We start from the raw sequence: 12,483 nt of genomic DNA, 5'->3' as shown, positions 1-12,483 counted from the left end.
GATAGCATATATTACTAAGTACCTCTGCCCCAAAGCATCAGCTCCAAAATACATACATACATACATACATACATACATAATTTTATTATCTAGAACAAAGCAATAATCACAGAGCTACTTCTGGTGACACTGCAGAAAGTACATGTATACTCCAGCAAACTGGCAATCCCAAACGACGATCTACCGTGAGCAGTGGCTTGACCAATAACGTTGAAACTTATAACCATTTCTATCACAATAACAACTATATTTCTGTAATTTTTGACAATGAAATCCCAAAGTATAGAGTGACCTTAAGTGAAAAACATTTTGCAAAATCACATCATTACATTTTGAGAGAGTTAATAAAAGACCTCTTCTCTAGGCCAGTTTTACAAGTAAAAGTTTGCCTAACATACTTTGGATGAGGCCTGCTTACTATCAAGGACAACTACATCAGTAGTTCTCAAATGATACAGCAAGAAAGCAACATGCTGCAATAAGTTGTAAAAAATATGAGTGATATGAACATTAACTGACATAATACCATATCTCCATGGTATCATCACCCTTAGTCACCTGCACCCTAATCTGTTCTGTTTACTATATAGGAGATGGATTTTCAGGTAAAACACTGGGTGAGGCTGTGGGTTATGCACATCTCTGCTATGTCTTGGTGCACAGTGGCCAAACTTTTACCAATACACAATTAGAAATGAATATAAGTGTCTTACTTTTCTGCAAAATTCTTGGAGCTTTTATCAAAATGTGAGTCTATTCGTAGTGGGCTGTTTTTAAGATTTCACTGGTCTAAATGGCCTCTGAACATTGAATCGCTTTATTAAATTCTTTCTTTTTCTGAAGATTATATATATTTTCTCCATCTGCTCTTCAATGCAAACATTGGAGGGACTAGCAATGGAAAAGGTGAGACTCTAATTTGAGAGCTGCTAGTAGATGGCATGGAGATTGGAATTGACTATGGCTTATTCAATGACTTATGAGAGAGGGTGGACAAAATCCCAGCTGACTCCAAAGCACCAAAATTGAAACTCAGCTTTGTAAAGCGTGTTGTATTAGCAACTGGGCATTCATACCAGAAGGTCAAAATCAGGATTATTCTGCCATTTACAGAGAGAGGGTCTCAAAATCCTAAGCAGAGTAGACAATGTCAGATATGGCCTGCTTGTCCAGCCCTCAGGGATACAGGCATTCCTCCTACAGAACTAAACTGAACACAGGTGATTCACTAAATAGAGAAAGCCATATGCATTAGGCCACTGCTAACACTTCTAACCCAGCCAGTAATCCCAAAGCTACCAACCAGGCAGGCAGGAAAAGACCACTCTTTTCTTTTACTTCTCAAGGCTATTAACTGTTCTGCTATCATAGGGTCAGGGGAGACTGAGGAGGTTTGAAAAGGTTAATGGATAGCCAAACAAACGTAGATTTGATTAGTCAATTTGTTATTTCAACTCACAGCAATTATATATGCACATATGCATATATATATATAGCTGAATATATATGAAATATATATTTTTATGAAGAAATCTGAATTTTCTTGCTGAAAATCTGAAACTCTCTAGCCTCATATGTCACTTCTTCTCTAGTAGAAATTAACAAAAAAGGTAAAAACACTTTTTATTAACATGAAACATTTTTTATTAACATAAACCATAATCATCGTATTAGAGCCAAGTTAGCTATATGTTCTTTCTTCCACTCTGCTAGAAACATTCATTCTTAGATACTTCACCTCTTAAGAGCTCCTTTGCCTTAGGAAATTCCCTACCCCAACACACAATCTATCAAGAAGTGATCCCAATGGCTATGTTCTATATTATCTAGAATTAATTGCCTTCTTAACTAATACCCCTTTAAAACTTTCACCACACTATACACTTGGCAGTAAGCTTTCTCTAATACCCTACCCCTCACTCTAATATCTTTTCCAATAAAAAATCACCTGTCAGATTATTTTTTCTTCTTTTTTAAAGTCGACTATAGTAATTACTTAAACTGATCCTCTCAAGAATCCCAGTAGCTAAATTCCAGCAAACCGTCCAAAGCCATCAGGATCATGAAAATCTCATGCTGTGAGTTCACAAAGTAACAGAAAATCCTCATCCCCATCCTTGCCACAACTGTTGTGAAGGACCCTGTCAAAATCTAGAAACCCTGACCAGGGTCACAAACTCCGATGCTCTCAGAGACCTGGCAGAGAATTTACAAAATACATAAGCCCATGTCTATGTGAGAGGTGGGGACTGTAGCCAGCTGGGTAACGAGAGCCACCGCTCAGCTCCAGCCTTCCTGTTGCCATGTGCAGACACAGGCCACGGGTGGCCAGGCCTTAGGACGTCTCAAGACAAGCCGGAAACTCTGGCTTGTTACATGAAATTTTCCATCTGTAAATATATATTTAATTTTTTAAAAACACTGTGCAACCAAACAATACATGTCTATGGACAAAATCCACTGAGCTGCCAGTTTTCTATTTCTACCCTAACTCTACTGCCAGTGACAGGGGCAATTGACCTATTATTCCTTACTTCCTAGTAATACTAAAGGTCCACAGTAACCATTAAAAAGGATTATTTTACATGTTAGAAAATGAGTCCTATCAAGCATAGTCTCAGTTCAAAAGAAGCCTGTTATCGCAGTCAATCAAGAAATCTGACTCAAGGTAAAAACAGTCCTAACATGTAAACTGACTTCCACCAACGGCTACTATTACTATTACTACCATTTACTGAACAGTTGCTATGTGCCAAGAACTACACACACACACACACACACACACACTATCCTCCTCTTACTCCTTTTCTGTTAGTGTACTCATCACACAGCATTCAGAAAGAGCTTTCGAAAATTGATCAGATACCACTTCCTTGTTTAAAATTCTCCACTGGCCCCAGCCCACCTCTTTGTCCTATTCCCACCACTCACCCTTTGCTCACAAAATCCCAACACCACCGCCTTCTTGATACACAAGGTCTCGTCCCGATTTCTGGGCTTTACAGTCATTGGTGTCTTGGCCTACACTATTCTTCCTCAGGCTTCTGCATGGCTGTTCCTTCTTATAAGTTAAGTCTTAGCTTAAACATTTCCTCCTTCCAGAGATCTTCCCTCGCCAGTTCCCTACCAGTTGCTTTACTATCACCCTATTTTGTTTCCCTATCATTTATCTGTGCTAAATTATCACTTATTCAAATTACTTTTTGCATTTGTTTACTTGTTTATGGTCTGCTTCCACTCAGATGTAAGCTACCTGAAGCGAAGAACCTGCCAAACTTAGTTAAGGCAATGTAAGCGACTAGAATAACGAGGCCTCTGCCTCCAAAGCCAGCTACTACCTCCGGAATGAAAAGATCATAAAGAATTTAATCATTTCTCTGATAGCATCATTTTATTCTTGTCTCAAAAAAGGAAGTATTCCACTCATCCACCTTTTAAAAGTCCAAATGCTGATCAGGTTTTAAGAGTTTAAAAAAAAAAAGAATTATAAATTCCTTCAAAATGACACAAGAAGACAATTTTAATGAGGAAATTGTTTAAGATTGGGTTTAGAGTCTTTTTTCCAAGCAACTTACCTCTTTCTCCCTTTCATAGTCTTCTTTGTCATATTCTTCATCTTCATTTTGTGTCTGAAGTGCCACACTGCCAAAGTCCAATGACATGGTCCTCCTGTGGGAAGAGTAATATGTTTGTTTGGTTTCTAAATATCCTCAAAATTTTACCAGACCGAACTATACAAGAGATGCCATACACAAAAGACAACAGTGGCTAGGGAGAAAAAAATATGCAATTATTTATGACAAATGGTTATTATTCCAAATACAAAGAGTTCTTACAAATTAATTGTGATTCGGGGTCAAAATAACTGTATGACAGCAATTCATAGAAAAAAAAAGCAAAAAACCAACTTATGACTAGACCTTTCTAGTAGTCTGAAAAATATAACTTAAAACAGTAAGATTTCTGTCCACATGAAAAATAACAATAAACTAGAAATGTGCCAAAACATAAAAATTTTAAGAATATGCTCAAAGTTTCTAATTTGATATATTCAGTGTGGCACAGGTATTATCCTCCACGATTTGCTTCATTCTTTGAATGTCACAAATACAAATTTCAGGTTTTACAAAAAGAGAGCCACTAAATAATGAGTTAATGATTGCCACCCAAAAACCATTTAGCATCTGGTAAACTCCATAGAGCAGACAACAAAAATGTAAGTGTCAAATGTCCTGCTCTTAAGCTTGATGAAATCAGGTTCTAGCAAAAAAAAAAAAAAAAAAAAAAACCCTCAGGAAAAACAGAAGTGAAGGCTGTGAAGCTGTACCACGATGGGGTTCCAATTCCAAAAGCAACAGCAAGAGTTCCCTGGAGAATGGTAACTGCTGTGGCAAGCAGCTGCAGGAAATGGGTTTTCAAGTACTTACAGTCAAAAGGCTGCTGATGATTTGAATTATATTCAGGGATCCTGACACTACACAGAAACTACCCAGAATTTCAAAGCTCTGAAAAATCTTGACAAAAAAAAGTAGGCAGTCGTGATCCATTACCAGGCCTAACGCTGCCCTCCCCTCAGTCCCTTCTTCGGCATGCCAGTGAAATGCACTTCAATGTAAGCTTGAGCCACAACTCATTTGCTACACTTTTCAGGCTCTAAAATGTCATTAAATTGGAAGTGAAATAAGAAGCACAGACCCAGCCATCCGAAAGCATTTTACCAAAAAGAACTCAACTCCCTCACATTGAGAACTGTGATCACAAACTTTTATGTAAGCCAACAGGTCTATAGCAAAAGATATTCCATTTCAACAGAACTCAGGTGCCCTTGATTGACACAGTTCTGTTTGTACCACTAAGAAAAAGATGTGGCCAATTAAATTATGACACATCGTTAATTTTAAAATATAGCCCGACTTTGTAGATTTTAAAATGTGAAAAGAAAATGTGCACTTTAGAATAGGTGAAATATGGTATTACAGATTAACACAAAAATGATTTTCAATGCTGAAATCCCCATATGTCGGGTTTTTTTTTTTTTTTTTTTTTCAAGGACTGAATTATGTTTCTTGGTCAAACTCTAATTTGCAATCCACCCTTTTAATCCCTCCCTCTCTGGTCCCTATGCCAAGCCCATTCCTTTCAACTCTATCAACTCAAACTCCTTGCCATCAACAGTAAACCCTTCCAGCCTCTGCTTCTTAGACCAGACATGCTCCTTGCTGTTCCTGTGCCAGGGCTAAAAGGAGGAAGGGACATGAGCACTCTTTCACTGAGAGGGAAAATATATCAGTTGGAGAATCTAAACCTTGTCTCCCTCCACCCAACAGCTACCAGAACCCTCTTGTTTACCAGCATAAGGTGGAGATCTGAATATGATAAAGAGCCTATAATACAGCTGAAATGCTGGGGAAAATACTCACACAAGCTCATGTCCCTAGGGTTTTTCACTACTGCAAGTGAACATCAAGTCTACAGAATCTATAGATAATGAAAATATTAGCCCATTTAAACCCTGGCTCCTTAAAAGAAATAAGATTAAGCTGAACCTAAAAGACATCCCTGAATTTTCCAGGCATGAATAATCTTTCCTGCTTCTGATTCCTATAGTACTCTCCATCTCTTCCTGCATTTTATAAAGTGAGAAAATGGAATTTAGGTTAATTTCTACTTTATTAGGCAAAAGAAAGGTTTTTTTCAATCTTTCACTAACCTTCCACCAATTTCTGTTGACTATTAAAAAAGAACATTATGACTTATGAGTGTACTTTTTCTCAGAGAATAATGAATTCTACAAGGTATTTTCATTTGTAAGTGAAGATAATGTAAGTGAAGAGAATGTAAAAGACCAAAGTGTATCTTTTTTTGAATGGCATTTAAAATTCAAACCACATCATTAAAGAAGAAATCTGAAAATGTCTGAAAATCCAAAATCTCTCCAGTGGAGAACAAAAGATAAAAACAAGTTTTCCTTCTGAAACTGCAAAGTACCAGAGACTAAAAAACTATATTAGGCATAAAGGGGAAATTTGATAAACTTACTGTGTCCTTTTTTTAAAACTAAAAAAAGACTTAAAAGGTAATTAGTACTTTAAAATGTAAAATTAAAACTAATGCTTTTCTTCAACTTATTAATCACTACTAATTACCAATATCAGAGATTTTACTATAATATTCAGAGCAATAAGAGACTGTTTTAGAAAAAAAAAAGAAAAATAGCAAGACAGTAAACTCAGAAGCCGTAAAGGAAAAATTTGACAGAAACTTAACTACGCGCACACATAAAAAACAAAATCTGTATATGGCAAAAGACATCATTAACAAGTTAAACATTATGTATGAAAAAAATCACTAACAAAATCAAAGATAAAATTATAATGAATAATGAGCAAAATACATGACAAGGTCCCAATATACAATTCTCACAAAGAAATTTAAAAAAGTAATTTTAAAATGGGCAACAGATATGACAATTCATTTTTAAAAATGTAAATACTCAATTAACCTGAAAAGATGTTCACACTCATGAAGAATTCAAAGTGCCATTTAAACAATGAAAAATGATTTTCAACCAGTAAACTTGGTAACACCTAGTGGTGGCTCTTTTATGGGAAACAAGTATCTTCTTGAGATGCTGGTGAAACTATGAAATGTGAAAACCATCTCAAAAACTATCGACATTAACATATTGAAAAAGAACATTTGCCCTAGTAAAAATACTTTTGACTAAATTTAGCAATGTGACTAATAAAAATAACTAAATATTTCTATATTTATTGACTGATCATTAAAAAAAATCAAGATATAGAATAAGTATACAGTATGCTTTTTTAAATAGCAAGCTAGTTAATACTTTCTTGACAGAAAATTTTTTCCTGATCCTATTAACAAGACTACATTCTGTCCTTGTGTTATACTCAGATTGGAAGGGCTCAGCCTCAGTACTCATTTTGTTGTCCCTGGTTATGCTGTCTTTACCTTCCTTGCAATGAGAAGGAAGACCAGTGGGTGTTTAGTTTAACAGAATATTAAAAATCAAAAACAGTATTGTTTTTGTCTCATCTAATTGCCTATAAGCACCCTGAAGGCAGAAATTAAATGGTTCACCCCCACTCTTTGCACATGGTAGACATACAACAAATATTTGTTGAATGAATATAATAAATCTGTGTTGCCCTATATGGACTCATTATTCCAACAAAATTTTACTGAGCACCTACTGTGTGCCAGGTTATATCTTAGATATATCTAAGACTTGGCACCAGCCATGACGAGCTAACAGTCCCTTAGGAAAACAATGATATAAATTAATAGTTACAACAATACATTGTGATAAATTCTGTAACAGTAAACTAACAAAGCAAATATTAACTTTGCCTAAGAAGAAAGGAAGGCTGAGAGAAGTTTCACAGAAGACTTTTGATTAGAAATGGATCCTGAAGGATGCCATACAGCGCTGGAAATGGTTAAGAATAAGGGCACTCATTCAGACAACCTGGGCTCAATTCTGGCTCTTCTATTTATCAGCTGTGCAATATGAGCTCACTGTTTCCATTTCTTCATTCATAAAATGAGGTTAAATATCATCCTGACCTCAAAGATTGGTTATGAGGTTCACAAAATAATACATATAAAGTGCTTTGCACTGTGTACCAATCAATATAATTTAGTTTTGTTATTATGACATTATCACTGATACGTAGGAGTCTGCCAGCTACAAAAGGTTAAAGGAACAAAAATCATCCGTTATATCTGAGAAAAGGTGAACATGCAACCTGTGGAAAACTTTAACTTAAATAATGTAACCCTCTCTGGGATACAAATGCCACCACCTCCTTCAAGATGCCCTCCTAATCCTACTCCTCCATGGAATTAACTTTTTTGCACTTTCAGTCTATATTTCTCATACTTTTTTTAGAGCTTCAATTTCAGCCTCTCATTTAATTGAATGCATTCAAACACATATCTAGAGAGTGCATATAAATCGTCGTACACTGGGAAAGATATGGCAAAATTCAGCTTAAATCACTCTCAAGTTCATGACTATAAGATAGAAAAGGTTAAGTGCCACAAAAGGGGTTTATAAGTATCCTGAGAGTAAATTCTACTTACTTGCTTACATGCTAGTTTCTCTTCTAGAATAGAAATAGCCAGACCACACTAGCCTGGTTTAAACTTGCAATATCAGGCTTAGGAAACCTATTCATTCATTCAACAATTACTTACCAAGCACGTTTCAAGATTGCAAAGTTTAACAGAATTTAGTGTCAGGAAAGAAAATAAACATAGAAACGAATGGTGACAATAATCTGTTATCAGTGCTAATGACAGCAGCCTGGACAAAGCGATTCAGGGTGCCCGGAGGATGCAGCGAATAGGCACCCACAGGCTGAACCAGTGAACAAATCAATGGCCTTACCAAGAAACTGTTCGGAGTCAACTACTGCACAACAAATAAGTACCGCGAGACCGAAGCTGCACAGAGCCCGGGATGCCTGGGGCTGTTGGCTTTGGCTGCCAGCGTCACAGGCACTCAGTCAACACACGTGTACAGAGCACCCACTGTGAGCCAGGCGCAGCCCCAGGGTGACCAGGGTCTCCAGAGTAGGGTCTCAGAGGTACCCCAGAAACCTAGAAGAGGCGAGGAGGGCCTCCCAGACATCACTGCTCGGTAGGATCTTGGGGTCTCGATAACACTTCAAAAGCTGAGCCCTCAACCCGTGGGCAGTCTACCACGGCGGGATTTGGGGAGGGGATGGGTCAAACGCTTCCGGAAGCCTCCGACAGAATCCAGACGACCCCTCACCCCCTCTAACTACACCCTCAAGCCCAGCTGCGAAGCGAAACTCACCGAAGGCCGCGGATGCTGTCACCGCGGGAAAACCCTTGCCCCGGCCGAAGACCAACTTCTAGCAAACCTCTTTAACCTGGCTCTATCTAATCTACTAGCTCCTTCCGAGTCACAACCGAACACGGAGCCCGAGGTCATTGAGGAGCAGCTGCCTCCTTCAATCGCCTGCTAGAGGCTCCTTCAGTGGGCGGGGCCAGGCCGGGGCGGGGCGTGAAGGTGAAAGTCTCCGCCTTCCTCAAGCTTGGTTGAGAATTCCGCCTGCACTTGCAAATGTAGGGCTGTTTGAAAGAGGGCGCCAGAGGTGGCGGGAAGCTCCTCCTGTGCGCCCATTGGTGGATTCATGAGCCAATTACAAAAGAGTTGACTCTGGAAAAGGCGGGTTTATCGGTTTCCTAGAGATGCCCAAGCGCTTCCCCTCCAGCCTTTGGCGAGAGTGAACTGATCTTGCTCAGGCCCCTTGCCTCTTCCCTCACTAACTGGTGCTGAAGACTGGTGCAGCGACTCGTGCCCCTCGCGCTTTCCACCCCTAAACCTCAGCACACAAAGCCTCTCGCTTACCTATCTAACCCTTACCTTAGAGGTTTTTGCCTTTGCTCTTCTGATTCTCTAAGGTGCCTGCCTCCCCATCTCCTAAACAGCTTAGATGTTTAGATGTTTTACTTTGTCTTCTTGCTTCCTAGGCCCCCCACCTTGTTTGAATTTGTGTTTTTTTAATTACTGATTAGATAGCACATTTTTGCACATGTTTATTCACTACTTGAATTTCCTCGAATGTGAATGTTCTTGTCACTTAGGTAGGTGTTAACCCGTTCCTTAAGACAGCACTGCCGGGTCCACAGTTAAGCTCATTACCCCATGTACCTTCCATGGAGAAAAGGGTTCCAGTGACTATCAAGGAGTTGGTAGCAGCAAGTTCACATATCCTTTTAAGTCTTTTCCATGTATACTAATATGGAGTCAGATGGTTGTTCAAGGCTCTTCATAATCTGGCTAGTTTTCCTTTGCTACTTCATTATTCCATACTTGGGATGCCTACAATGGCCCCTGTAAACCCATTACTAGCATAAGAGTCTGGTACATAATAGGTTCTGGCTGAGCTTTCTATGTTTCTCACACTGTTTTTGTTTTGCCAAAACTATTTCTTTCACCTGTATTGCCCTACATTATTTCTCCACCTACTCAGTCTTCAAGATAGATGAGCATCTCCTTGAAGCTTTTCATGATACACATCTCCCTCCCTTGGCAGACATGATCTTTCCTGCCACTATACACAGTGCATATATCTTATAGTATATAAAAATGTGTATATAAATATGTGTATCGGCTTCACTCAAGCCAGTGTTAAAATCTTAAGGTACTTACTTTGCTTCTTGGACATCTAGCATGCTTCATGGCCCCTGATAAGACTCAAAACAAATTTGTTAAATAAGAAAATGAATGAACAAACAAATAATGAAGACTTTTTTGTGTGTGTGTCAGAAAAAGCAAATAAAGGCATTCAGGTAAATGGCAGTTGTTGCAACCTGAGCCAGGGTATCTGTTAGTGAGAACTAGGCTTAGGGACTTTTCATGTCTCACTGAAGTCCACCAGCAAGCTGTGTGCGGTGTCCTGTGCTAAGGGTTAAGATGGAATGCTACAGCAGGAATGCTAAGTGACCCTGCCCACAACTGTTTCCTAGGCAGATTAAAGGATAGAGATGTAAGGGTGGGGGGAGCACATGAGGAGGCAGTGTTTATAATCCCTTATGTAATGCTTTACAATTTGGTAAGTTCTTCCACAGACACTAGCTCATCTGGTCCTCACAACAACCCTGTGAGGGGCTAGGATAGGTATTATGATCTTTTACAGCGGAAGAAATTAACAAAAGAAATTAAGTGACTTATCTGTGGCTACGAAGCCAATGTACAACAAAGACAGAATTTGAACCCAGTTCCCTTATCTCCGAATCTAGGACTTGTCACTACTACATGTAAAATACAAGAATTAAGCACCTAAGTCACAAAAGATGCTAAATAAAGAATAAATTACAGCCCCTTCCTTCTAAAAATATATTTCAGTGGAGTTATGGACATATTGTAAGCAAACAAATTTTCTTGACTGCCTATCCTATTTAATTCCTGGCCTAAGTGCTTGAATATAAAGCATGAGGCAGGACTCCTACCTTCAAGGTACCCACACTCTATTTGAGGCACAAGATGCTTACATAAAAAGACAAATAAGACACAAAAATCATTTACTGCATGTATTAAGAGTAGAATAGGCAATAATTCTGGGGGAAAATGAACATCTGATGAAGGCTCTACCAGGGAATGTTCCTAGAGGAAGAGAGTCAACAGGAAGGCTAGACCAACAAAAGCAAAAGATTCTTATACTTAGAGATGAGATTGGAGAAGTAGGCAGGAAGAAGGTAGTCAGTAGAAGAGCTTGAAACCTGGAGGAATGGGAAGCATTCTACAGAGGTAGAGCTTTTAAAATGTAGTAATACTATTTAAAGATTAATTATTTATATTCTGTTACTATGTATTTACAGTTGATTGGGCTGGAGTACATACTGGAATCTGAGGTAGTAAGGAAAAATCAGGAAGTTATAATTGCTGTAACCCAAATGCTACAATATTCTGAGAATGAATGGTTGAAAAATACAAGTGTGAATGTGCAGAGGGTAACAGGAGCTTACGGAATGGGACAAAGGAGTTTATCCAAGAGAGATTTATGAGAACGGGACAAAAATATGATGTGCTAGGGATGGAAACAGAAGTACTCAAAAGAACTGAGAAAGATCAGACCATTATTCATAGTATATTTATTCAATAATATTTTTTGAGCATATACTTTGTGCCAAGCACAGTTTCAGGGGTTCATTTAATGTTGACACACGGGTCAAACACCTGCCATAATCAAACCCTTCTCATAGAATCTGTTCTTGCCAATAGCCACTATGGCCTCACCATCATCACCTTGCCACCACCCGAAGACCTAACCATACCTTACAGGGTCAAAGGTGAGCACCAGACCCAAGATAGGCCAGTCACATTCCCTTCCCAAGTAATTGAAATAAGACTTCACGAAACTGAGTCAGGCAGTAACCATATGGAAGAGACGCAGACTTTTATGTTACATGTCTATATTTTATGGGAACTATGCTACCTCCATAACTGCGTCATCTATATGGTGGAGCTTAGATTGAAAAGATGAACTTCTGTCATTCAAAGCCATGGATCTGTCTGGTTCTTCCACTTTGTGAAGTCTGATACTTCAGCTTTTCCTTGGGTTCTGTGAACCTTAAAACATCTTTTGATTTGAGCTGGCCTGGGTCATGTAGGGGTTGAAAAGTGTTCCCCTAAATTTCATGTACACCCAGAACCTCAAAATGTGACCTTATTTGGAAACAGAATCTTTGCAAATGTAATTAGTTGATATGAGGTGGATGAGGATGGACCCAAAAATCTAATGACGTGTCTTTAAAGAAGAGAGGACAAAGAGGGACACACGGGGAGAAGATAGCCATGTGAGGTGAAGATGGAGGCAGAAAATCCGAGTTATGTTGCCACAAGCCAAGGAACGCCTGGGGCCACCAGAAGCTGGAAGAGACAAAAAGGATTCTTCCCTAGAGCTTTCAGAGGGAGTATGGCCC

At 38.7% G+C, this 12,483-nt stretch overlaps 1 protein-coding gene across 3 annotated transcripts in view; it reads right to left on the bottom strand.

Annotated features, from left to right (window-relative positions):
- CEP152 (centrosomal protein 152) overlaps positions 1-9,009 on the bottom strand; it is a 77,474-nt gene extending 68,465 nt beyond the window's left edge. For all 3 annotated transcript variants that reach the window (XM_039888191.1, XM_039888192.1, XM_039888193.1), the window contains exons 1-2: positions 8,849-9,009; positions 3,576-3,669 (exon numbers count right to left, since the gene is read on the bottom strand). In XM_039888191.1, the coding sequence (XP_039744125.1) occupies positions 3,576-3,662 (87 nt within the window). In that variant the 5' untranslated portion in view covers positions 3,663-3,669; positions 8,849-9,009. The remainder of the gene's footprint in view (positions 1-3,575; positions 3,670-8,848) is intronic.
- Between the last annotated feature and the right edge of the window lie 3,474 nt (positions 9,010-12,483).

The sequence above is a fragment of the Pteropus medius genome, unplaced genomic scaffold, assembly GCF_902729225.1.
Source record: "Pteropus medius unplaced genomic scaffold, Ma_sr-lr_union100, whole genome shotgun sequence".
NCBI classification, from domain to species: Eukaryota; Metazoa; Chordata; class Mammalia; order Chiroptera; family Pteropodidae; genus Pteropus; species Pteropus medius.
The sequence above is the reverse complement of the archived record's forward strand: the minus strand, read 5'-3'. Positions and strand labels throughout refer to the sequence as shown.